The 25,029-nt window shown below is 43.9% G+C and overlaps 2 protein-coding genes and 1 long non-coding RNA gene across 4 annotated transcripts in view; 1 reads left to right on the top strand and 2 right to left on the bottom strand.

The window, feature by feature from the left end:
* The window catches only part of LOC116732787 (leucine-rich melanocyte differentiation-associated protein), a 45,083-nt gene extending 20,054 nt beyond the window's left edge, over positions 1-25,029 (top strand). For both annotated transcript variants that reach the window (XM_032583261.1, XM_032583262.1), the window contains one exon: positions 24,300-25,029. In XM_032583261.1, coding sequence (XP_032439152.1) covers positions 24,300-24,492 — 193 coding nt within the window. In that variant the 3' untranslated portion in view covers positions 24,493-25,029. The remainder of the gene's footprint in view (positions 1-24,299) is intronic.
* Positions 4-2,011, bottom strand: LOC116732774 (zinc finger BED domain-containing protein 1-like). Its single transcript, XM_032583238.1, has 2 exons — positions 1,228-2,011; positions 4-953 (listed from the first exon to the last, which is right to left on the bottom strand). Exons 1-2 carry the CDS (start codon positions 1,965-1,967, stop codon positions 284-286), a joined length of 1,410 nt encoding a protein of 469 aa, XP_032439129.1. The 5' UTR covers positions 1,968-2,011; the 3' UTR covers positions 4-283.
* Positions 13,469-15,127, bottom strand: LOC116732796 (uncharacterized). The gene is made up of 2 exons (XR_004341884.1): positions 13,897-15,127; positions 13,469-13,679 (listed from the first exon to the last, which is right to left on the bottom strand). It is a non-coding gene; the product is annotated as an uncharacterized LOC116732796 (long non-coding RNA).

Raw genomic sequence — 25,029 nt, 5'->3', positions numbered from 1 at the left:
TAAATAAACCTTTTATTATAACCAATTAAATTATCACAAAATAACACCACTTCCACAAAAATAACTTAAAATAAATTAAACAGTTAAATATAAATACAAACACCCACCACAATACGAAAAAGTATCAAAGCAGCTTCATAACAGAAAAGGTGCCACAATACAAATATCAAATACAGTGCTATTAAATTAAAGTATAAAACTATGAAGGATAAAAAACATGTGAACAACACAAGTTTTGAACCACTAGAGATTAAGAACTCACTGTATTAAATCACTCAAAGACTTACAGATTGGCGTTGAGAAACCCCAGGTGTCTAAGCTTGGCAGGGCTGATCCTGTTCCTTCTCTCAGTTATGATCTGTCCAGTTTTAGAGAAGATCCTCTCTGAGGGGACGGATGTTGCCACTATGCACAGTCTATGTGCCATCACGTGAGAGAGATGTGGATAGATCAGTGCCTTTGTCTCCCACCAGCTCAGTGGGTCGGCACTGCGCTGGAAAAGAGGCTCCTCAAGGTAGGACCTCACTTCCAGAATAGCATCAGCTGTAGGATTCCTGGTTGCAGTGTCTCCGCTTGCCCGCTCCTCAAAAAACCTCCAAACAGCCGATTCTTGGGGCTCCTCCAGCTCACGTGCTGCTGCTCCCTCCTCTCCTCCATGACCCCCTTGCAGGTGAGATGACTGCCCATACCTTGATGCTGCTGTAGTTATTCTTTGGAGGGCTTCGTCGACTGCTCGGTTGTCATTAAAGGCCACCTTTTTGAAACAGGGGTCGAGGATGGTGGTTTCGGACAGAACTGTGTTGTACTCCATCCGGTGGAATTTTTTGTCCATGCTTGAACAGAGAGAATTCACCAACTCCTTCACGCTCTCTGTGGTTACTCTGCTCTGGTGCTCTGCTGTCACTCTCTGAAGACCCCTGCACAGTATCAGCATTTTGGAGGCGGTAACATACCTGAAAAAAGAAGCATCAAAATATTATATTTTATATAATATTTATTTATATAGCCTATTTAGCAATATTATTTTAAGTTTCATTTCTAAATTGCTTTGCATACTAATAATTTTATTTATTTAGTAGTATTATTTTCAGCCACTTCTAAACCTGTTTGTCAAATAAATAATTTAACAAATAAAAAAATTACAATGATAATAACATCATAATAAATTTTAATAGGTATCAGTAATATTATAGTAAAGTTCAATGAGATGATGTTTGAACACTGTACCTCTCTGCGCTGATCTCCACTGTGACCTGGTCGAAGGGCTCCAGGACACTGCAGGCCTCTTGCAGAGCCTCCCACTCCTCTTGGCTGAGAGGAGCCACAGGTGCATTGATCACTGCCAATGTTGCGATAACCGCATCCTTTGATTCAAGCATTCGCAGGATCATATGGAATGTAGAATTCCAGCGGGTGACACACTCCTGTTTGAGCTTAAGCTCTGCCATAGACATCTGCCGCTGGGTGGATTTAAGTTTTTGGGTGGCTGCTGTGCTTCGGTGGAAAAATTCCACTATTGCCTTCACTTTGTCCACAGTGGGCTTCATAGCCCTCAGAGCATTTCTCACAAATAGATTAATGGTGTGTGCCAGGCATGGATGGTGTGTCCATTTCAACAGCTGGATGGCTCTTGTAATGTTGGCTGCATTGTCTGTGACACAACACACAACTTTGTTTTCCACCCCCCACTCTCTTGCCACTCGGAGGAGCTCTTCTGCCAGGTTTTCGGATGTGTGCCTGTCACTAAACTCAAAACAGTCCAGCAGAGATGACACCATACTGTAGTTTTCAATGAAATGGCAGGTGACAGACATAAATGATGTGGTGGCGCAGGATGTCCAGCAGTCAGTGGTCAAGCATACAGCTGAGGCTCTCTTCACCCTTTCTTGCAGGGAGGCCCATGCTGCATCATATAGGCCTGGGATTATTTTCTGTGACAGGGTTTTTCGGCTGGGGAGGGCATACATGGGATTGAGGGCATGGCAGTAACTCCTAAATCCGACATCCTCTACAATGGAAAAGGGCTGGAAATCACGTGCCACCATCTTGGCAAGCTCCTCATCGATTGCGCTCTGTCTTGCTGGAGTTAGAGACTTCTGCAGGAACTGCTTCATAGAGCTCTGGGTTGTGGATGCAGGAAGGTGGGATCCAGGCTGGGATGTAGGAATGGGGGCAGACATTGTTGCCGAAGGAGCAGTTGATCTTGCACCTGAAGAAGCAGCTGCAGTAGTTGTTGCACTTGCGCTGTCAGAAGGTTGTGGTTCCCTTTCTGGCCTTGACTCCTCCAGCAATACCGATGCGTGTGATGTCCGCATGTGCCTGTGCAGGTTGTTTGTCGAGCCTGCACGATAGGAAATGCTGACTTTGCACAGTCTGCACTCTGCCCTGGAGCTTGATGTAGCATTAAAATGAGTCCAAATCTTGCTCCGTTTTCTGTCCATCCATCCATCCATCCATCCATCCATCTTCTTCCGCTTATCCGAGGTCGGGTCGCGGGGGTAGCAGCTTCAGAAGGAAGGCCCAGACTTCCCTCTCCCCGGCCACTTCTTCTAGCTCTTCCGGGGGAATCCCGAGGCGTTCCCAGGCCAGCCGAGAGACATAGTCCCTCCAGCGTGTCCTGGGTCTTCCCCGGGGCCTCCTCCTGGTGGGAAGTGCCCGGAACACCTCACCAGGGCGGCGTCCAGGAGGCATCCTGACCAGATGACCGAGCCACCTCAACTGGCTCCTCTCGATGTGAAGGAGCAGCGGCTCTACTCTGAGACCCTCCCGGATGACTGAGCTTCTCACCCTATCTCTAAGGGAGAGCCCAGCCACCCTACGGAGAAAACCCATTTCGGCCGCTTGTATCCGCGATCTCGTTCTTTCGGTCATGACCCAAAGCTCATGACCATAGATGAGGGTGGGAACGTAGATCGACCGGTAAATCAAGAGCTTCGCTTTATGGCTCAGCTCTCTCTTCACCACGACAGACCGGTACAGCGCCCGCTTGACGGCAGACGCTGTGCCAATCCGCCTGTCGATCTCCCGCTCCCTTCTTCCCCCATTCGTGAACAAGATCCCGAGATACTTGAACTCCTCCACCTGGGGCAGGACACCCCCCCTGACCCGGAGAAGGCACTCTACCCTTTTCCGGCTCAAGACCATGGCCTCGGATTTGGAGGCACTGATCCCCATCCCGGCCGCTTCACACTCGGCTGCGAACCGCTCCAGCGAGAGCTGCAGATCATGACCTGATGAGGCCAGTAGGACCACATCGTCTGCAAAAAGCAGAGATGAGATCCTAAGGCCACCAAATCGGATCCCCTCAACACCTTGGCTGCGCCTAGAAATTCTGTCCATGAAAGTGATGAACAGAATCGGTGACAAAGGGCAGCCCTGGCGGAGTCCAACTCTCACCGGAAACGAGCCCGACTTACTGCCGGCAATGCGGACCAGACTCTGACACCGGTCATACAGGGACCTGACAGCCCGTATCAAAGGGCCCGGTACCCCATACTCCCGGAGAACCCCCCACAGGGCTCCCCGAGGGACACGGTCGAACGCCTTCTCCAAGTCCACAAAACACATGTAGACTGGTTGGGCGAACTACCATGCACCCTTCAGGACCCTGCTGAGGGTGTAGAGCTGGTCCAGTGTTCCACGACCAGGACGACACTGCTCTTCCTGAATCCGAGGTTCGACTATCCGATGGACCCTCCTCTCCAGGACCCCTGAATAGACCTTGCCAGGGAGGCTTAAGAGTGTGACCCCTCTATAATTAGAGAACACCCTCCGGTCCCCCTTTTTGAACAGGGGGACCACCACCCCGGTCTGCCAATCCAGGGGAACTGCCCCCGATGTCCATGCAATATTGCAGAGTCGCGTCAGCCAACACAACCCTACAACATCCAGAGCCTTAAGGAACTCCGGGCGGATCTCATCCACCCCCGGAGCCTTGCCACCGAGGAGCTTCTCAACCACCTCGGCGACCTTGTCCTCAGAGATTGGAGAGCCCAACCCAGAGTCCCCAGGCTCAGCTTCTTCAATGGAAGGCATGTTGGTGGGATTGAGGAGGTCTTCGAAGTACTCTGCCCACCGGCCCACAACGTCCCAAGTAGAGGTCAGCAGCACACCATCCCCACTATAAACAGTGTTGGTGCCGTACTGCTTCCCCCCCCCGAGACGCCGGATGGTGGACCAGAATCGCCTCGAAGCCGTACGGAAGTCTTTCTCCATGGCCTCTCCAAACTCCTCCCACGCCCGAGTTTTTGCCTCAGCAACCACCCGAGCCGCATGCCGCTTCGCCTGCCGGTACCCATCAGCTGCTTCCGGAGTCCCACAGGCCAAAAAGGCCCGGTAGGACTCTTTCTTCAGCCTGACGGCAACCCTCACCGGAGGTGTCCACCAACGGTGTGAAGTCAAATCAGAAAAAGGAAAAAAAAAAAAAAAAAAAAAAGACATGCGCACTATGTTCCACACGGACCTAAAAGAGGGACGGACAATGAAAGAAAAAAAGGCGGAAAAGAAAGCCAAACAGAGAGGATTGGAGTTTGGGGACGCTTCACCAGAAATCCCGGAATTTGTGCAGATCTGGACGAATCTGTAAACGAGCGGAGAGGCAGCCGGTAAGACAGATCGGACTGCAAAGTTACTGACATCCCGACAGCGGGCCGCCAGCTTTACCGGCAAATTAACGCCTATAACCGCAGCGTCTGAACTGAAGCGGTGGATTGTAGTGGCAAAGTCTGGAACTGATTGACTGATTTTAATGATTGAATTGATTGTTGTTGTTATTGGGTGCTAAGGTTAACTATTAATCAATTTAGCATTGGCTATTTATATTTATAAAGTAAATATTTATGATGAATATTGAGAGGTGAATATTTGTATATTTAAATAAATTAAAATATTATGTAATTGTAAATATTAATGTGGAATGTATTTTAAAGTTAGAGAACTTAAGTTTAGTTACTTGTTCATTTAACTTTAATTACTTTGTGGGTTTGATTCACAGTGGTTTGCTTAGTATTGTTTATATAGTTTGTCATCATTTGCTTTGTAGTTTAAGTGGAATTAATTTATGTATGTCACTCAGACTCCATGTCCCCCACCTCCCCCGGGACGTGTTCGAAGTTTTGCCAGAGATGGGAGTTAAAGCTCCGTCTCACAGGGGATTCCGCCAGACGTTCCCAGCAGACCCTCACAACACGTTTGGGCCTGCCAGGCCTGACCGGCTTCCTCCCCCACCACTGGAGCCAACTCAGCACCAGGTAGTGGTCAGTGGACAGCTCCGCACCTCTCTTCACCCGAGTGTCCAAGACATACGGCCGCAGATCCGATGAAACAATGACAAAGTCGATCATCAAACTGCGGCCTAGGGTGTCCTGGTGCCAAGTGCACATATGAACACCCTTATGCCTGAACATGGTGTTCGTTATGGACAATCCATGACGAGCACAGAAGTCCAACAACAGAACACCGTTCGAGTTCAGATCGGGGGGACCGTTCCTCCCAACCACGCCCCTCCAGGTCTCACTGTCATTGCCCTCGTGAGCGTTGAAGTCCCCCAGCAGAACAAGGGAGTCCCCAGGAGGACCACTCTCCAGTACCCCCTCTAAGGACTCCGAAAAGGGTGGGTAATCTGAACTGTCGTTCGGCCCGTAAGCACAAACTAAAGTCAGGACCCGTCCCCCCACCCGTAGGCGGAGGGAGGCTACCCTCTCGTTCACTGGAGTAAACCCCAAAGTACAGGCGCCGAGATGGGGAGCAACAAGTATGCCCACTCCTGCCCGACGCCTCTCACCTTGGGCAACTCCAGAGTGGAAGTATGTCCAGCCCCTCTCAAGGAGGCTGGTTCCAGAACTAGAGCCATGCATCAAGGTGAGACCGACTATTTCTAGACCGACACATCACTACAACTAATCTGATCCAATCAGAGTCCAGCGCGTCCCGGTTCCGACAGAACTCCGAGGGGAAGTGGGACTCCCCCCTCCCCGACCGACGACCACCTGCCGACAAACGCTATACAGCTTGGCCAATTGCCTGCCGTTTCCACAAAAAAAGTGGAGATAAACTTTTTTTTCAGTGTTTTCCCGCCACATTATTAATTGAAACTATGTGTGATTGGTCAGATGTGTGGAGCACACGCTTGACATGAGGGCAGTGGACCGACCGAGGGGAAAAAACTGTCCCTCTAGCACTGGCAGAAGAGCAAAACGCGCAAGGAGAGGGAGAAGGGGGAGGAGAAAGGGGGGAGAGACAGCGAGGCACCGCAAGACAAAAAAAAAACTATGTGGGGAAAAACTATCGGGTCTGGCACTTGCAGAGCACAAGCACAACGACAGGGAGGCGGAGAGACAGCGATATACTGTAGAAAAAAACCCGGCTCCCAAATAGGATCCTAAAACGGCTCCCATTGTGGAGCCGGTTCCAATCGTTCACTTCAAAGAGCCCGCTCTTAGAGCCGGATCGTTAGCGACCGACACATCACTACAGCCTGAGTCGGTCTCACCAACAGACAGAAAGAATGTCTGTCTTTATGTCAGACATTCCGATATAAAGAAACGGTACTGTCACCGCCATACAGCTCAAAGCCTCGGTACCGCCTGTTCGCTCTCTGCTTCACCTTAAACATTGCTATCAGGCAGTTCACACCGCTGCTGACAGGGTCTGGGCTGGAGGTGAGCGGCTTTGAATAGAAGTTTTTGCAGAACCTCAATTTCTAAAGGAAGATTCGGCCCACAGCATTTAGGGTTCACAAAGTATCCCATAAACCTTAACGAAAATACTGTACCAACAATTGGAACCGAAGCAAAAGCTAAACATACCGCAATTAAATAATACCGATGTCTCAAAAGCATCGGCGGACTAGCATTGGAGCTACCGGGGGATTCCAGGTAGATTCCAGCACAGAGATGCTCAGCGGAGCGACTCGCTCTTCATACTGAGCCGGCCTAAAATAATATGTAGTCTTAGACAGAATCATGATTTACCCTAGCGCTTCTCAACGGGGCGGTACCGCACCCGGAGGACATTCAGAGGACGGCAAGGGACGCTGGCGGAAATTTAAAAGAAAAAAAAGGGGGGTGAGGGGCGGGGGGCGCTGGGATTCTTTTGGGGGGCATTTGCTCGAAGGTAAACTTTACACCTTAAATGCACAACAATACCAGTTTAAACTTTGAGCAACTTGCTAAAACTGTATTGTGTAGAATTAAAACATGCTTGGCTGCAACTGTATCAATGGCAGCTCTTCTCGTCAGTGTTTGTTAGCTTTTGGCGCAGCTCCGCGCTCCTGCTACTGGTAGCTTCACCGCTTCAGTTCAGCGTTACACCGGCTGATGATATTGCTGTTATTCACTTGTCTGGTGTCTGATTTTCAAATATTTTATGTTTTATTGAGGATTTTTGTACATATGTTTTGGCAGTGCTGTGATCATGTCAAAGCAGCAACTTATATTAAAAAGTGTTTTAATGTTCGTCTGGATGCTGCACGTTTCCATGGAAGGACAACAGAAAATCGCTCTTATAAACATGTCACGATACCCTCATTGTGTATTCCTCAGAAAAATGAACTCATTTAAATAAAGAAATCCCTCCATGGACGATACCTCGATAGAGAGCGTTCAGTTATAGAGTTAACATTAGTTCTGTAAGTGATCTGGTATGAAACAGTAGCACCACAGCAATTTTTACGTTTACGTCAGTCTGCTTTTCTCCATCGATACGCACTTCCCGACCGCTCCGCGCCTTATGTAGAAAAAAAGAAAAATAATAAAAAAGGAAAGAAAAAGGACGATGCGCACGTTGCGCAAAACTCTGAAACAGGAGAACCGTGACATAAAACGGAGCAACGAACTATTAATCTATAAATCAATAGACAGGTCTATATAAAGATATAATCCATGTTCCTGTCCCATATTTGTATGGCATTAAAAGGATCTGGAACTTTTGTTTTTCCACTGAAAGCTCTGGTTTACACAGTAAATGCCATCTGGGCAGTGGCGCAAAAAGTGGGTATGCAGGTGTAACCGGATCCCTTCTGCGTTGTGCTGGTTATTGGATGTTAGTCAGGCCGTGACTCTGTTTGGCTTTCAAAGATTTATTCTGACGAAAATATCCAACAGAAAACAATAGTTACAAGCTGCCCGCTCCAAGTCCTCTCCCGCAGGACAACATGACAAAAAGGGCCGGGAATCATGTCTCACATTAAATAAAATAAACCTTTTTTATACAACATACCTGACGAAAATATCCAACAGAAAACAATAGTTACAAGCTGCCCGCTCCAAGTCCTACACAAACAAAAATACATAACAGAAATCAACTTAATAAATCTACAAATAAACTGGAAGTATTTAGATAGAAAGTAAATAGGACACACCTCTCCCGCAGGACAACATGACAAAAGGGGAGGGCCTAAGGGACGCAAACATTTTAAAGACAAAACCATAGAAGAAGAAATAAAAAGGAGGGGCTACTGTTCTTAAAGTAACACATTCAAAACAATGACAGCTTTTCGGTCAGGTAGAGAGCAATACAAACAACAACAAAAGAGACATTTTGTGTAATTATAACAACAACCAGGTTACACAGGGTATGCAACGCATAGGGGCGCTGCACTAGAGGGGGCGCCAAAACCCCGTCTCGAAAAATGTTTTTTTCTTGTTGGCATTTTCTATAATTAACAGAATGAAATGATCAATAACAGGGGAACAGCACTGATTAGGCGCCCCTCTGCTCCTTCACCTCCCCTCCTGTCGCTCTCCCTTCCCATGCAGGTGGCTGTGCACGCGCCCCTAAGAGTACGCAGGCGCGTTTTTTTTTTTTTTTTAAATTTTAGACTACCACTCGTAGTGCACTTGACAAAATGGAGCGGCAGAAAATAAAGCTGTCCGGGGCGCAAAACAGAAAAAGGAAAAGGGAGAAGGATAAAGATGTTGGCGGGATGAAAAAAAGCCTTTCAATGTGGTTGAAAGATAGTAGGTAAGTACCGTCAGTGTATTAGCAGGACAGGAGGGTTGTAAATAATCAAGTTAGCTAAAGCTAGCAGCTAGCCTAATACGGAATCGTCCCATATTTGCTGTTAAAAGTTGCCTCCCCTATTAAACCATTAAGGGACGCGATTTGTTTTGTATTTCTATGAATATCTGATACATAAACCTGTCACAGACACATAACCGCGCACTAAGTAAGAATGACCGAAATAAAACTCAGGAAATATTAACACAGGAAAGCTAAAGCTGTTGTGGCGGCAGTGCCCAGCTATGGTCCAACACTTAGCCCTCCTGGGTGCATTTTTTTCACTCATATGTATTATGGATTCTTTAATTAAAGATGAGTTGTTCAAGTTCATGTGTGTATCAGACAAATTAGTCATCAGAGTCACTAAAGCCCTTAAACTCAAAAAGGTTGGTGACCTATTTTACCAACCTTTTTGGCAGGGGGACACTTGAGTTTAAATGTCTTATTCAATACCACTACAGTGGTGTTGTGATGTATCTGATAAGTCAGATCAGATGTAATGTCCAATCAGTAACTGTTATCCAACAAGGAGATGATTTAAATTAAAGTTTAATTAGGCCCGAGCAGCAAAGCGCTGCGAAGGCCTATTGTATCTGTACTGTTTTATTATTATTCTGCCCCCCTCTTCGTGTGCCTTTTTGGGGGCTTTATCATATTCAAAAACTCACCAAACTTGGCGGTCGCGACTAGAAAATTTAAAAATTTTGAATTTTAAGGTTGTCGCAAAAATCGCAAAAAAAATTGCTCAACGGCGGCAACTAGCAATTTTCTGTTGACACAATGGTATGAACGTACTTCATCGTAGAGACATGAAATTTGGTACACTTGTAGAGCTCACCAAAAGACTCAGAACTTACATTTAATGTTATAAGCCAACTATCACAGGAAGTCGGCCATTTTGTATTGAACGTCCATTTTTTACCTCGATTTTGACGTTTACAGCCTTCGTATTTGATCGAACTCCTCCTAGGAATTTCGATTGATCGACTTCAAACTCGGTCAGTCTGATCATAAGGCATGTTTGATTTAAAGTTATCAAATTGGTGAGTTTTGGAGCATGTTGAAGGGGGGTTAGCAGGGGTCAAAGTTCACCTACTCGCCATGAAACACGAAACTCTTATATTTCCTATACAAAAACACATAGAGGGACCAAACTTTCAGTGATTGATCGTCATCGGGTGCCCTACAATACCCTATGGTCAAATGATGACATCACTTAGGCCACGCCCCCTGAGAACAGGAAGTGTCATGTTTTACTGTGAACGGTCGCTCTCTTAGCCCTTTGACCTCATCAACATGAAACTGTGTCCAGAGACAGAAGACATGTTGGTGTGTTGTGGATTCCAACCCCGACCGGCTGCGATGAAGCAGGTGGGCGTGGCGGCGTTGCGAACGCCATCGAATTTCGTTTGGCTCTGAATTCCACAGTTTCGGGGTGAGCTGCTCCAAACTCACTAGGATGGATCCTTATCCATCCCCGAACAGGAATCCATAGCGATATTTGGTGGGCGTGGCCTAATTTCTCTATAGCGACCCCTAGAGTATTTTAAATGAACAGCCCCAAGCCATGCTTTATCCTAGAATTACGAAACTTGGTACATATGTGTATCTTGTCAGGACGTACAAAAAAGTCTATTAGAGCCATGGTCGAAACCCAACAGGAAGTCGGCCATTTTGTATTGAAGGTCCATTTTGGACCTCGAGTTTGACGTTTACAGCCTTTGCATTTGATCGAACTCCTCCTAGGGATTTCGATTGATCGGCTTCAAACTCGGTCAGTCTGATCATAAGGCATGTCTGATTTAAAGTTATCAAATTGGTGACTGTATGAGCTTGCTGAAGGGGGGTTACCAGGGGTCAAAGTTCACCTACTCGCCATGAAACAAAAACCTCTTATATTTCCTATACAAAAACACATAGAGGGACCAAACTTTCAGTGATTGATCGGCATCTGGTGTCCTAAAATACCCTGTGGTGAAATTTTTTTCTTACGTAGGCCACGCCCCCTGAGAGCTCGAAGTGTAATGTTTTACTGTGAACGGTCGCTATCTTAGCCCTTTGATCTAATCAACATGAAACAGTGTCCAGAGACAGAAAACATATTGGTGTGTTGTGGATTCCAACCCCGACCGGCTTCGATGTAGCAGGTGGGCGTGGCGGCGTTGCGAACACCGTCGAATTTCGTTTGGCTCTGAATTCCACAGTTTCGGGGTGAGCTGCTCCAAACTCACTAGGATGGATCCTTATCCACCCACCGACAGGAATTCATAACAAAATTTGGTGGGCGTGGCCTAATTTCTCTATAGCGACCCCTAGAGTATTTTAAATGAACAGCCCCAAGCCATGCTTAAACCTAGAATTACGAAACTTGGTACACATGTGTATCTTGTCGGGACGTACAAAAAAGTCTCTTAGAGCCATGCTCTAAACCCAACAGGAAGACGGCCATTTTAGATTGAAGTTCATTTGACCTCGATTTTGACGTTTACAGCCTTCGTATTTGATCGAACTCCTCCTAGGGATTTCGATTGATCGACTTCAAACTTGGTCAGTCTGATCATAAGGCATGTTTAATTTAAAGTTATGAAATTGGTGAGTTTTGGAGCATGTTGAAGGGGGGTTAGCAAGGCTCAAAGATCCCCTGTGATTGATTGTGTAATATGTTACACAGTCAATTACAAAGGGGATTATTTTGTCATGTGTAGGGCAATGCTGCCCTCTGGTGTCGAATTACTGAAATAATGAAACTATTTCAGTAATTTCAGTAATTCGACACCAGAGGGCAGCATTGCCCTACGGAATGACAGTTCAATGTTGAATTAAATAGGAAAAAATTAAATAATTTGTAATTCTAACACAAAAACTCACAGAGACACCAAAGTTTGAGTTATTGATCATCCTGGGGTGTAGAATAATATCCAATGGTCAAATGATGACATCACGTAGGCCACGCCCTCTGACAACAGGAAGTCTTGTATTTTACTGTGAACGGTCGATAGCTTCTGCACCAAACTTTGCACGAGTGACCCTGGTGGGATCCTTGACGACCCTATGTCATCATATTATGACGTCATCTAAGCCCCGCCCCCTCAGAACAGGAAGTGCCGTTTTTTTACTTGGAAAGCTCCGTTTATGGCTCTCTTGACCTAATCAAGATGATTCGGATGATAAACTCTGTCAATGCTCGCTGCTGGCTGAACCGTGTGGGCGTGGCCAAATGGCGAATATCAGTCCCTCGCCATATGCATACGTTTGGCTCTTATTCAGGCATAGATCATCCGATTGGCGCCAAACTGGATCTGTATGACCTTTGTTCACCTCTAAAGAGCCCGACGGGTTTGAAATGTAATTTGGCTCCACTGCGCCCCCTAAGTTAATACATGGGTTGTATCTCCTCGACGCATCGACCGATCTGCGCCAGATTTTTTGACAGTCGTCGGGGAGCGCTGCCGAACGCATTCACGCGTGTCGCCTGGTGGACGGGCGGGGAAAATGCGCGACAGCTTCTGCGGTGGCTGGCGGTCGGCGGTGCTGAAAACTGCGGCGGAGCTTCTGCGGTGGGGAGTTGGCTGCGGCTCTGGAAAACGCGCGAGAGCTTCTGCGGTGGCTGGAACCCCCGCGGTGGCCAATAGGCCGGAGCGGCGCTTGCTGCGAGGGCCGCCCGAGGCTGCTTGCAGCTTTAATTTCTATTGTAGTTTGACTGCTGTATTTTTTAAGCCTATTTAACACAAAATTTATGTCATTCAGCTGTGGTGGTGGAGAGAAAGAAGAGAAGATGATGAAAGAGGAAGAATCAGGACAGACAGGGGAAGGCAACAGGTTGGTCTAATGCAGGTGGAAGTGAGGGAGCAACTAGTCCATCTCAAGCACAAATTTTTAAACATTATTTTTAAAAACGGTAAGATCTGTAATTTTTACAACTAATAATGCTTTTTTGACCACATGACTTAGTGGAGAACACCACAGACAAGGGATGAAGGAGACAGACATGAGGTCAGTGATAGAGGAGACAAGTGATGAGATCAGGTAGGCATTAGGAAAGCAACAAAAACCTATATACCATGATGGTTTGAGTTTCTGATGACCATCTTTGATTGTGTTCTTTTTTTGGGAAAATTAGTGCAGGCAGTCATGGTGAGTCAACCACGAGAAAGGAGAATGAGAAACAGAAAGGTGCAGATGAGGGAGAGGAAGAGCAGAGAGGACTAGATGATGAAGAGAGAGAGAAGCACAGAGCTGCGGAGGAGAGAGCCGAGACAAGGCTTTATTCAGAAGAACCATCTGAATGGCCTTTACCACACAAAATGGGGGACACATTTAGGCAGTACATGGTTGTAAATGGCCCACAGAAAGTTTCTGATGGTCCATATCCAAGATCAGAGAAGAATAAGAGGTGTTTTTCCAAAGCATACTGTTTTCGTTTACTGTCTAATGGAGAGAAAGTTGAACGAGATTGGTTACTGTATTCTAAAAATACTAACAGAGTCTATTGTTTTGCATGTAAGCTTTTTGGTGAAGCTAAAGTTCTTGACACATGCCTTGTGGAGGGGTATAATAACTGGCGATGTCTTTCAAAAACACTGAAGCACCATGAAACCAGTAGTTCTCACATAAATGCTTATCTGACGTGGAAAGAAATGGCATCTCGCTTACGCCTAGGTAAGACTATTGATAGTGAACTGCAGAAAACCATGGTAGCTGAAAAAGCACACTGGAGAAGTGTGTTGACTAGAGTTATCGACTGCATACTTTTCCTTGCAGAGAGAAACTTGCCACTAAGGGGGAAAAATTCTCAGTTAGGAAATCCTAAAAATGGAAATTTTCTGGGAATCCTTGAGCTCATAGCACGATATGATGTAACACTGGCAGAGCATCTTAGAAAGGCTGCCTCCAAACAAACCACTGGATATCTGACATGGTGCACTCAGAATGAATTTTTAGATTCAATATCAGAGTGTGTTTTGAGTAAAATATCTGCCAAGATCAAGTCCTCTAAGTACTTTGCAGTGGAACTGGACTGCACACCTGATATTTCAAAGCAAGAGCAGGCCTCAGTCATCATTCGATATATGGGGGGGCGCCGAAGATATGTTTGCATCCACCTCAAAAATATGGAGTTGCGCCCCTGCATCTGGGTGAAATTTTATGGATGATACTCTGATGTCCCATTCTCCTGAAGGCAGCACAGAGCTGCACCACCAGAAACTCAGAAACATTGTAGAGAAGAAGAGTTACGATTGACATAGTTGGAGTTCTATCCATGTTTTAATGTTGCAGAACTGTCTTTTTGCTAATAGTTCAAAGTTTAAATTGGTATTGTTGTACATATTTTATCTGGTCATTTTGTGTAATATTTAACAACTAGAAAATGGCACAGAACAAGAATATTTTTTCCACTATGATTGACTGGTGCTAGGCCTACCAATTTTAAGTTTAATGTCCATTGCATTTTTCTGTAAAAATAATAAATAAGACGCCTGTAAAAATAATTTCTATTCGCAAATGATTTTTGACAATAACTAAAGAAACAACCATAATAATCAAAACATCAGCAACAGTGATAGTAATATTAATGATAAAATAATATTCAGTGCAAAGTAGCCTACAAATTCTTTGATGGGGGGCTGTAAGGGATCTGGATAATGGATAGGAGGGCGCTGGGCCATGCAGAGATTTTTGGAGGGGCAGGGGCTCAAAGTTAAAAAGGGCACATTGGACAACATCTTAAAACACTGTTCAACAACATAGCAACAATCCATATTAATCAAGAATCTAATTGAATCCTACTATATCATTCCCATCATGTGGAGATAATGCAAACCAAATGTAGTATATTTTCCCCAACAGGTATAATGTTGCTGTTTCTGCTTCTGACAGTCCTGGAGGGCTGAGTTGATCTGAGTTATACAGCCCGTCGGAGAGAAGGTCGCTGGTTATGAAGTTATGAAATAAGCAAATTTGCTGCCATTTTATTAATTAAGCCCTAATAATATTTATTTAACCTCTACAACAACTTGGCTGCAGACTGCTTTATAGATCAAAAAAGCACAGAGGGGTTAACCCTATTGAATTTTTTGATGTTAGCACCTCTGAGATCTAGAATTATAAGATCTCAGAAAACTCAGTAGCTGCTGGTAGGGGCCCTCCAGACATTCAGGGGCATCTAGAAATGGTTTAATTGTAACACAGACCATAGATCTAAACCTGTAGCATCACTTATAGAGAATGTCAATGTTATTACATTTTGTGTAATGCATTCAGCTGAGAAATTTTTTTTTACATTTACGATTTAATTAGGAAGTTTATTAAGTTTAAAGAATCATCTTGATAGTTTGATTGTTGTGTTACCATGGCTACAATACGGTGTAATCTTTGTGTTTGAGTTGTGTTCGTTCACAAATACATCACAGTAAACAACCAATAATCAGTGATTGATTTTAAACTCGGCCAATAAACCTGGTCTCCCTCTCACAGACTTCACCTTATCTATATTTAAACATGTTAAAATCAGGGGTTGGGGGGACGTGTTCTGTCTAAGGCCCCATATTACCTTGGGCCGGCCCTGCATGAAGAGCCGCTGTGATGCGCATCTCTGGAATCTACCTTTAATCCCCCGGTGGCCCCTATGCCAGTCCGCTGATGCTTTGGGGACATTTTGATTCATTTAATTGTGGCATGCTTGGCTTTATGCTGTGGTTGTAATTATTGCTACAGTATTTTCTCTGATGTTTATTTTGTGAACTCCAAATGCTCTGGGCCGAATCTTCCTTTAACACTTGAAGTTCTGCAATAACTTCTATTTACAGCCGCTCACCTCCAGCCCAGATCCCATCAGCAGCCGCTAACCCGCCTGGTAGAAACGTTAAGGAGAAACAGAGCAGGTGGTACCAGGTGTAGCCGATAAAATCCTCTATTTTAGGCTACTGGTTGCTGTTCCTGAAAGACGTTGGTTTTACGTGCGCTCAATTAAGATTCTTAATACCGATCTTCAGTTTGACTTATAATAAAGTCATTTATTATCAGAACAATGTTCATTGTCTTACTATTTCCATTTAGATCCACATAAATTCGACATCAATCTAAACCAAGCACAGTAGAAAACTGTTGCCTCTTCCCATTAACAACACCTGAACAGAGTCATGGTTGACCTTAAATAACCCCATCCGACACTCAGAACTCAAAATGAAATACGCCACCTGGTGGCGTTAAACACAGGAAAGGATAAATGGCTCCTACACCGGGGATTTGTGCTGCGTCGCGACTCGCGGTGACAGTCGGTACCGTGTCTTATATCAGGATGTCTGATATAAAGACAGACACTCTTTATATCTGTCGGTGGGACTGACTCAGACTGCCTGTAGCGTACCGGGCATTTAGCAGAATGATAAAGTTAAAGTCAGAAGTTTTCTCTGCAGCCGAAGCATTTCTGTGTTTAGGGGAGAGGCTGGTTTTTTCCGCTATTGCGAGGACAATAACAAAAATATAAATAGAAACAGTTTATCTAACGTCAACATCAGACCTACGTTTTTATTGACAAACCAGTGTATAAAAAAAAAACTCCTTTCTCATAATTTAATAGTTAGGGGGCACAGATCAGCCCCTTCATCCTCACCATGGACAAGGTGTCTGAACAACATGGAGGCAGGAACTGAGAGTCATTATTAGACTGAGGGCAGCCAGACTAGTTCATTTTGCTAAATTATTATATTTAGCTAAATATTATTGCTGAGGGACACAAGCAAGCCTTCTGACATACAGATTAAAAAAATTAATTAATTAAAAAATTTTAAAAAACAACTCAAAAAGGGCTCTAGGGGCATCAATGATAAAAGGGGCAGGGGCTCAACCCCCCCACCCCCCCGCACGTACCTGGGGGGGGCTGGCCCAAAAATGGTTGAGAAACACTGATTTACCCCCTTCTCCCTCCCCCTGACCTTCTTCTATTAAGAACATCAGCATCACTCACAGTGCTTAAATATACGTAGATTTACTGTAGAGAAGTCTGTGATAGAGAGCCCAAGTTGACTGAGTTCAAAATCTATCACTAATTATTAGTTATTATTTGCTGTGATGTATTTGTGAACAAAACCAGCTCAAACACAAATAGTACACCATATTGTAGCGGTAACACAACAATCAAACTATCAAGATGATTCTTTGCACTTTTGCAAAGTAAACTTTATAATTAAATCCTAAATGTAAATTTTTTTGTTTTCTCCGCTGAATGCATTAAATAAAATGTAATATTGTCATTCTCAACACATGAATGCTACAAGTTAGATCTATGGTCTGTTACATTTCAACCACTTATAGGGGCCCCTGAATGTCTGGAGGGCCCTACCAGCAGCTGCTGAGTTTTCTTTGCCTAAATATCTCAGTCTTGCAATTCTAGATCTTTCAGAAAAACGTTACGTAGAGTTAGCCCCTCTGAGCTCTTTTGATATAGTCTGCAGCCAAGTTGTGTCATGAAATGGTGTGGGGAAAGCGGTGAGGGAAACGCAGCAGACCCAGATGAGATTAAATGATGATTTAATGAAGAAAATATCCAAAATGACTCAGTCCAACGCACAATCCGAACAGTCCATAAACCTGGCAGCACAGCAGAGCGGAAGCTAGGGCTCAGCACTGGTAGCAACAGGTCAAACGATAGGACAAAGAGACTGGTACGACAACAACGCAGAACTGACAAGGACCCGATGAGGAACAAGGAACACAGGTGGGGTTAAATACACAGAGGGTAATCACAGAACGAGACACACCTGGGAACAATCAAGGGGGCGACAGGACAACACGGAGACTCAAAATAAATACACAGAGAACTCAAAACACAAAGAAAAACCCAAATCCTCACAGTTCCCCCCCCCTCTCCCCCCTCAAGGGCTGCTATCAGACGCCGTAAAACAAAAAACACAAGGGTGAGCCTCCGTGGTTCCCGCCTCCAGCGCCACGGACGACCACCGGACCACCTCCGTGGTTCCCGCCTCCTTTGCCTCCGCCCACCCTGTGGGTCGTTTTTTGTTGTTTTGGACTCTGTTTTTTCTCACGTTTTTTTAATCACACACTTTACGGTGATTATTTACAAAAAGCAATCGTTGTGCAAACTGCATTTGGGAACAGATTTTTCGAGTTCCAAAAGGAAAAAATGACCCTTTCCCTGTTGATCATCATAATAAAAATTACATCAAAAATCTGATTTCTTAATTGCATTTCTTTAATTTTATCAATGCAACGAAACATAATACATTAATATTGTAACGGAAGGTAAACTTAAAGCATCATCGTACAACAGAGTCACGTGGTGCGTCGATCCTTCCAGGATGCACTGCAGGAAAAATGAACATTTAATCATGAATGCTAATTATGCATATACTTAGTCATTTTTGATAATAGGCTAACATATGTAACACTACAATGTGAGGTAAACCTGTGTTACCATAAAATAGGAGGAGGTCATGGGTAGAGAAAGAGCAGAACACTGAGAGGGAATAGCGTAGCTGTCCAGACTTTTATTTAACCTTACGTTAACAGAACAGAACCAGTCACGGACCCTCCTAAACAAAAAAAACGAAGATATACTTTAGCTTTTCAAAAGGCTGCTGCTTTATTTTTATAACTGCAAGTTGCGTTTTATTGCACGCCGTTTGTTGCCCAGACAAGAGGCACGCTCCTCTTAAAGGCACAACACAATTCCTTAGCTATGGATCATCTTTAGTAAATTACTGATCTTGTATGTAACCATATTAATTGAAAAGGAAAAATAAATCATCTTACATACTTCCCTCTCTTTAAATGAAATGTCCTCATTTCAAAATGAAGTTGTTATATAAAAAATAAATCATTTCACCAAAGCACAATCTGCCCAGACTCTCATCAGTATCGCCGGGGGTTGCTAAACAAAGGACACAAACTCACAATAAGGCCCCATAAAGAACAACTGTCAACATGTTCTTTTTGTTGTTGTTTTTTTAATGAACCAGTTTTACAATCTCTAATATGAAAAACAACTCTAGATAATTTTTTTCTCATAACAGCAGTCGTTGTGGATTCCGAAAGGTTACCAGGTTATTACCACACCTGGTAATAACTGCACCCCCAGAGGGTGGCAAGCTGGGAGGAAGTTGTGCAGGCTGATGGGAGACAAGTCCAGTTGGAATCCTTGCCGAAGATGGCAACGACCTAGCAGTTTCTGATGCCTGAGGTATAGCTGTTTGGCCAAAAAGCCAGGGCAATGACCCAGACAAAGCTGTATACCTTGGCATTGTGTCCCTGTTTGGTGGAAAGACAGACTGGATGACTTCTAGTGGTAATAAGTCTGTGGAGCTACTGTAAGGTTTTAGACGATCATAGTGAATGACTTTGGTCACATCCTGAGGATATTTCACATCCACCAGCTTGTAAAGGAGTCCCTTTTCATCCACAGATACAACCTTCCCCAAACCAGTCCAGTTTGGGGAAAGCTTTTGATTTTATGTTGTGGGGTCATCTATCCATACCAGATCACCACAACCATAAGGCCTAAACCTTGTGTCTTTGTTGTAATAGTACTCTCGTTTTTGTCTTTGTTCTTTGCGATGGAGAAGAACAGCATCCATCCGTGCAGCCAGTTCTGAACCATAGTTTTGTGGGCAATCGGAAACCTTTGGCGATGAAATATGGACATTAGGAGGTAGTAGGGGTTCTCTACCATGAGCAAGGAAATATGGTGAGTACCCTGTGCTTGAGTGAGGAGTAGAGTTAAAAGAAAGTACTACAGCAGGGAGGTAGTGGTCCCATTCGCCTCCATAGTCCTGAATGAGTCGAGCCAACTGCTCTTTCAGAGTCCAATTTAACCATTCAACCATACCATTCCCTCTTGGGTGATATGGAGAGGTTCTTTTCTTTGTCATCTGTAGTCTCTGACAAATGGTGTGAATAATTTCAGACTCATATTGTCATCCCTGATCTAACAATAGTTCCTCAGGAACACCATGTTCAGGGATATGACATTCACACAGTAACTGTGCTACCTTGGCAGCCTTTTGGTCAGACATAGTATAGGCGTTTACATACTTGGTAAAATGGTCCTGTACCACAAGCACATGTCTATTACTAAGAGAGGTAACTGGAAGTTCAGTAACGTCAGTACAGACCAACTGAAATGGTCTGTCAGTCTGAATAGATTGCAAAGGCACTCTGTGCTTTGGTACAGCTTTTCGAAAACCTTCACATGTCTTACACAGATTACAGAAGTTTTCAATATCAGATCTCATTCCTGGCCAATAACACACTGTCAATGCTTTCTTAAATGTACGCTCAGCACTGTAATGACCAGAACAAGGATTACCATGAAGAAAATGAATTGTTTCTGTAACAAGTGTAGATGGAATTAACACTTGATAAACCTTGGGTTTCCCTGGTGCACTCTGACCTTTGCGACAAAGCAAGTCGTTACATAGTAATAACTTAGGAAACTGCCACCAAAGTTTTCTCTGAACTTTACCTTTTACCTCTCTGAGGTAGGGACGTTTCTTGTTTTTTACCCAGGTAAACACTTCAAAGAAAACAGGATCTGAGAGTTGTGCAGATACAATGTCCATATTGTATCTGCACAGGTGGGACACAGGTGAACCCCATATTCACCTGTGTCCCATCATTGTTCACACAACACACTCGTGGTACAACATAGGTTATCTCTGAATGTTCAGGGCATGGGCATGGCAACTCAGCCAGTGAGACAGATTTGTCTGTATCACTAGGAGAAAAGTGACTATCAGGTAGTCCTGAAACTGTCACCTCAGATGAGTCCTGCCCCAATGGTATCCGTGACATGGAATCAGCATTTGTGTGTTTCTTGCCATCTCTGTGGGTGATTGTCCATTGATATGGGTCCAACTCCAATGACCAACGACCCCTGCGTCCGGTAGGGTCATGTATGACATATATCTCTCAGTGAAGGACGATGAGCAGTGATGATTGTAAAAGGATTGCAACTCAGATAATGTTTAAAGTGTCTAATTGACCACACAATAGCATACAGTTCTTAGTCATATGTAGACCACTTTCTCTCTGTTTTTGAAAGTACATGACTTGCAAAAGATACAACCCTTTCTTGTCCCTGTTGTGTCTGAGACAGTACGGCGCCAACTGCAAAATTAGATGTGTCTGTACTTAAAATGAATGGTTAATCAAAGTTGGGCAATTTAAAAGTTGGAAACTGTCCTCTATCAAATCATGTGATTTAAGGGTTTCAACTTGGTGGTGAATTTCTGCCTTCATGGCTGGAGAGGTGCAGTAGACTCTCTGTGAGATTGGGATGTCATAGTTTGTAGTGATTTTATGGGTCACTAAGTCAGTTCTGCCAAAGTCATGTGGGTGTTGACTAAAAACATCTGCAAAAGAAGTCAAAGTGTCTGTCAGTTGTTTTTTTCTGCAAAGGCGTCAGATCTGAGTCTGGACTATCTGCAAGAGGGATTATTCCCTCTTGCAGATAGTCAGGTGTCTGTGTGTTAATGTTACAGATCAAACTGTCCATAATGGTGAATTCACTCTGGCCCTCTGCTAAGACAGCAGAGGGCCAGAGTTTACCACTGGTAAACAGTGCCCCACCTGTTGACCACCATGTAACATGACGTCACTATGTGAAACATTAGCTACTTTAACACAAATGGAACCTCGTTCTACCCTGGCCACAGTCCATGCAATACCAGCAAAAGACTGGTCGGTATAATGTGGTTCAAACACACCAATTTAGCCATTCGGTAAAAACCCTTTTTGGTGTGCATCTAGAGTAGCAGTGATAACCCTCTCAGACTTAGCAGGAATGCTAATGGTGGAAAATACTGGAACAGCAGTCAGGCAGGGAACATACAGATGTGGACTAACTAGTGGCACAGCTGTATTTGCTACATTGCATGTCATGTTTTGAGTGTCAACTGTAATGCCATTTGCCACCATAAAATCCCAAATTAAAATGATTGGTTTTGCACAGTTTCTGACAACATGAAGTGTGTGTGTCATGAGCTTATCTGCAATATTTAGGTTCACATAAATGGAGCTTACAGAGTCAAGGGGATCACCTGTGACACCAGTGAGAAGAATAAACTGTTTTACAATGGGTTTTTTGCGAAGAGCAGGTGTAGTCATTCTAAAGTCCTCACTAATGAATGACTGAAACGTCCGCCCCAGTGTCAAGAAAAGCATGTACTTACAATGTCCTCAATAATAACTGACATATCTCTTCTCTACATCAGTCAAACCTGTAATGTCACTAGTAACTATGTCATGGTAGGTATCATTGTCTGTCTGGGCTAGGGAGAAGTCAGTGGCAATTTACCCTCATTGTCAGCTACTTGTAGTTTACCTGAGCTTGGTTTGGACGTGAAGGAGATCAGAAATGTACTCGCCCCGGGCTGGGAGAGTGATTATGGCGGTCACTTTCATAGCGGTTAGGAGAGCGGCCACGACTAGTGTAGCCTCTGGTTGAAGAGCTGTAGCCCTGTGTGTAGCGTTCAGAACATCCAGATCAGGTACATAAACCCCGTTGGGTTGTGTTCATCCTTTGCATATGAACTGGAACTGTGGTGAGGTATGTTTTGGTCATTTGATGAGTCTCTGTGTCGTGGAGAAGACCCATAGTATCCATCTGATGAATATCAGTCACCCTGGCGTCCGCCTGGAGTGGAGCTCCGATGACGACATCCAGACAACAGCTCATGGTTGGCTCTGTATGTTTCTGAGGGTTTTTTGGCTTCAAGAAAGCATGTTTCATAACATTTGATAACAATTAAAACTTCTCAGTGTTTGGCATTATCTAGCATAATGTTTTTACATCAGGCTACATGGCACCTACATCAATATATCAATGAGCTGTAGTTGGCAATATATATTCGTTTTCTGCTGATAATTTATGCATCTAAAACAAGCAGTATTTTTGCATCAACTTATAAGTTATGTGAAACTTTTCCAATTAAAATAGTTTGAAGGCACAGAATCAGTCCAGTACCAATCCACATTTTCAGGGGAGAAAGACTCACCTGGTATAAATTAAATTTTTAGCTATTGGAGAATTTAATTTAATCAAAGAATGTCTTGAATATGTGTGTGTGTATTCCATCTTAAGTTGGGCTGCACAGATAGCAGTTTTCTGGCCAATCACCAATCTTTAAAAAGCCTGACCTAGCGATTTTGATTTTGGCAGATACTAATTTGTTTCTGTCTGAAATGTGCTAAATATAGCAAGAAAGTCACTGAGTTAGCTACAGTGGGGTAAATATTGTTAACTGCAAACATGCTGATATGACCTGGTGGGCCGGTCTGTCGGCCCACCAACTTTTCACTGTAGAGCAGAAAAGGCTGATTTTTAAACTTTTGCTGAGGTAGATAATATCGGTGGATAAGATTGGCTTCACATGTAAGAATCGGCCAATCACCAATCCCCCAAAGTTAAGGAAATTGGTGCAGATAAATCAGCCAGTAAATGTCATTTCATTCCATATGCATATAGAATATAATGTAAACATTACTATCAGAGATGCAATAATTTTAGCAGGTGTGTGAATGATCTAATAATCTGACTGTTGATTGCAGCCAGTTCACATTATTAACAGAATTAGAGGGCTCCAAAACCAAATTTTGATTAGGGCCCCATGGAGGCTTGGGCCAGCCCTGTATTTCAGCTACTGTTTCATGCAGGACACAGCTTCAAGAAATCCTTCTGCATTCCTAAATACACTAACAAACTCTGAACTAAAACAATTAAGTTTAGTTTTCATTTTCCTTTTGTTCTCTTCCTCTTTTGCTATTTAAGTTCCAGGGGTCCTCACTCCTCTTTTGTTCTTTGTTCTTCCCACCCTCTCAACCAATCAGAACTCCAAAATTATTAATCATTCATTTAAAAATCCAACCATTAAGAGAGAAAAAACTATTTTGGCTGCCATTTAATTTCCCTTTGGGATCAATAATGTATTTTGTAATTTGAATTGTTTCACATATGGAGTTTTCTCTCACTACATTTCTAACAAACTATCTTAGCAAAGCAAATGAAGAGCCCTCTCCTGGACAGATTACTCTAGCAAAGCTCAAATCAGAAATAACTGTCAGAAATATCTTGCCTAACTTTTCAGAAAATGGTCAAATAAAGGTTTTCCCAGTTATTATAAATTTCAGCAGGGCTACAGTAACACCTACCCTGAAGTCCTGACTCGTCTTCCAATGTAATTTTATACCATTTCCCATCTTTCCACATTATAAAAGATGCATTGGCAGCTAAACATCTTGTCCATGTTGGATTGTTATTGTACCTGTGGTGTTTTCCCCCACAGACTTTACGTAATCAGTCAGATCCCAGGCCTGGAAATTCTGGACGATACAGAGGTTCTGGAGAAGGAGAGAGTTCAAGCCAGGAAAACCTACAGGCTGCAGCAGAGCAGTCTCAGCAGCAGGAAGAAGAAGGACGAGTCATCCAGGAAACACACACACATGCAGAGGAAGGTCAATACCATCATCAGACAATAACCTCAACCCTTTGACAATGTTATGATAATCAATTCATTTTTGTTAGTACTGATTCTGCCAACATTTATAACCATGTCCCATGACCCTGCACCATAATATTAAAGGTAGCAATCATCGCCAAACACTTGTACATTCTGTTTATTTGTCTCCAACTGTCTCACTAATGAATGCCAAGAGGAGGCTATAAAGACGCTAACTTCAGGAGAAAAATATATACAGTAGGTGCTGCTGCTTGACAGAACAGTCAGCTGCTGTTTGGCATCTCTTGTATTTTTACCAATGCCTGTCATGCCCTCAAAGAAGTCAAACAAGGTAGTTAAAGCTGCAGTATGTAACTTTCTTGAAGACATATTATTTTCATATTTGTTAAAAATCTCATTATCTTGAAAGTAGAATATGAGAGAGATAATCTGTGAAAAAATCAAGTTCCTCTGCTTCTTTCCTTAGCCTAGTGGTTCCCAAAGTGTGGGGCGCGCCCCCCTAGGGGGTGTGGTGCTATTGCAGGGGGGACACGGGAAGAAAAAAAAAAAAAAAAAA

This window comes from Xiphophorus hellerii, chromosome 14, assembly GCF_003331165.1.
Source record: "Xiphophorus hellerii strain 12219 chromosome 14, Xiphophorus_hellerii-4.1, whole genome shotgun sequence".
Classification (NCBI taxonomy): Eukaryota; Metazoa; Chordata; class Actinopteri; order Cyprinodontiformes; family Poeciliidae; genus Xiphophorus; species Xiphophorus hellerii.
This window is presented reverse-complemented; position numbering and strand designations above follow the sequence as displayed.

What these genes read in the sequence shown, in the direction of transcription:
- LOC116732774 (XM_032583238.1), bottom strand. Translation starts at nt 1,967, where the DNA reads ATGTATGCCCTCCCCAGCCGAAAAACCCTGTCACAGAAAATAATCCCA. An exon ending in GTGGAGATCAGCGCAGAGAG is followed by an intron (nt 954 to 1,227) that starts GTACAGTGTTCA and finishes TTCTTTTTTCAG; the next exon opens with GTATGTTACCGCCTCCAAAA.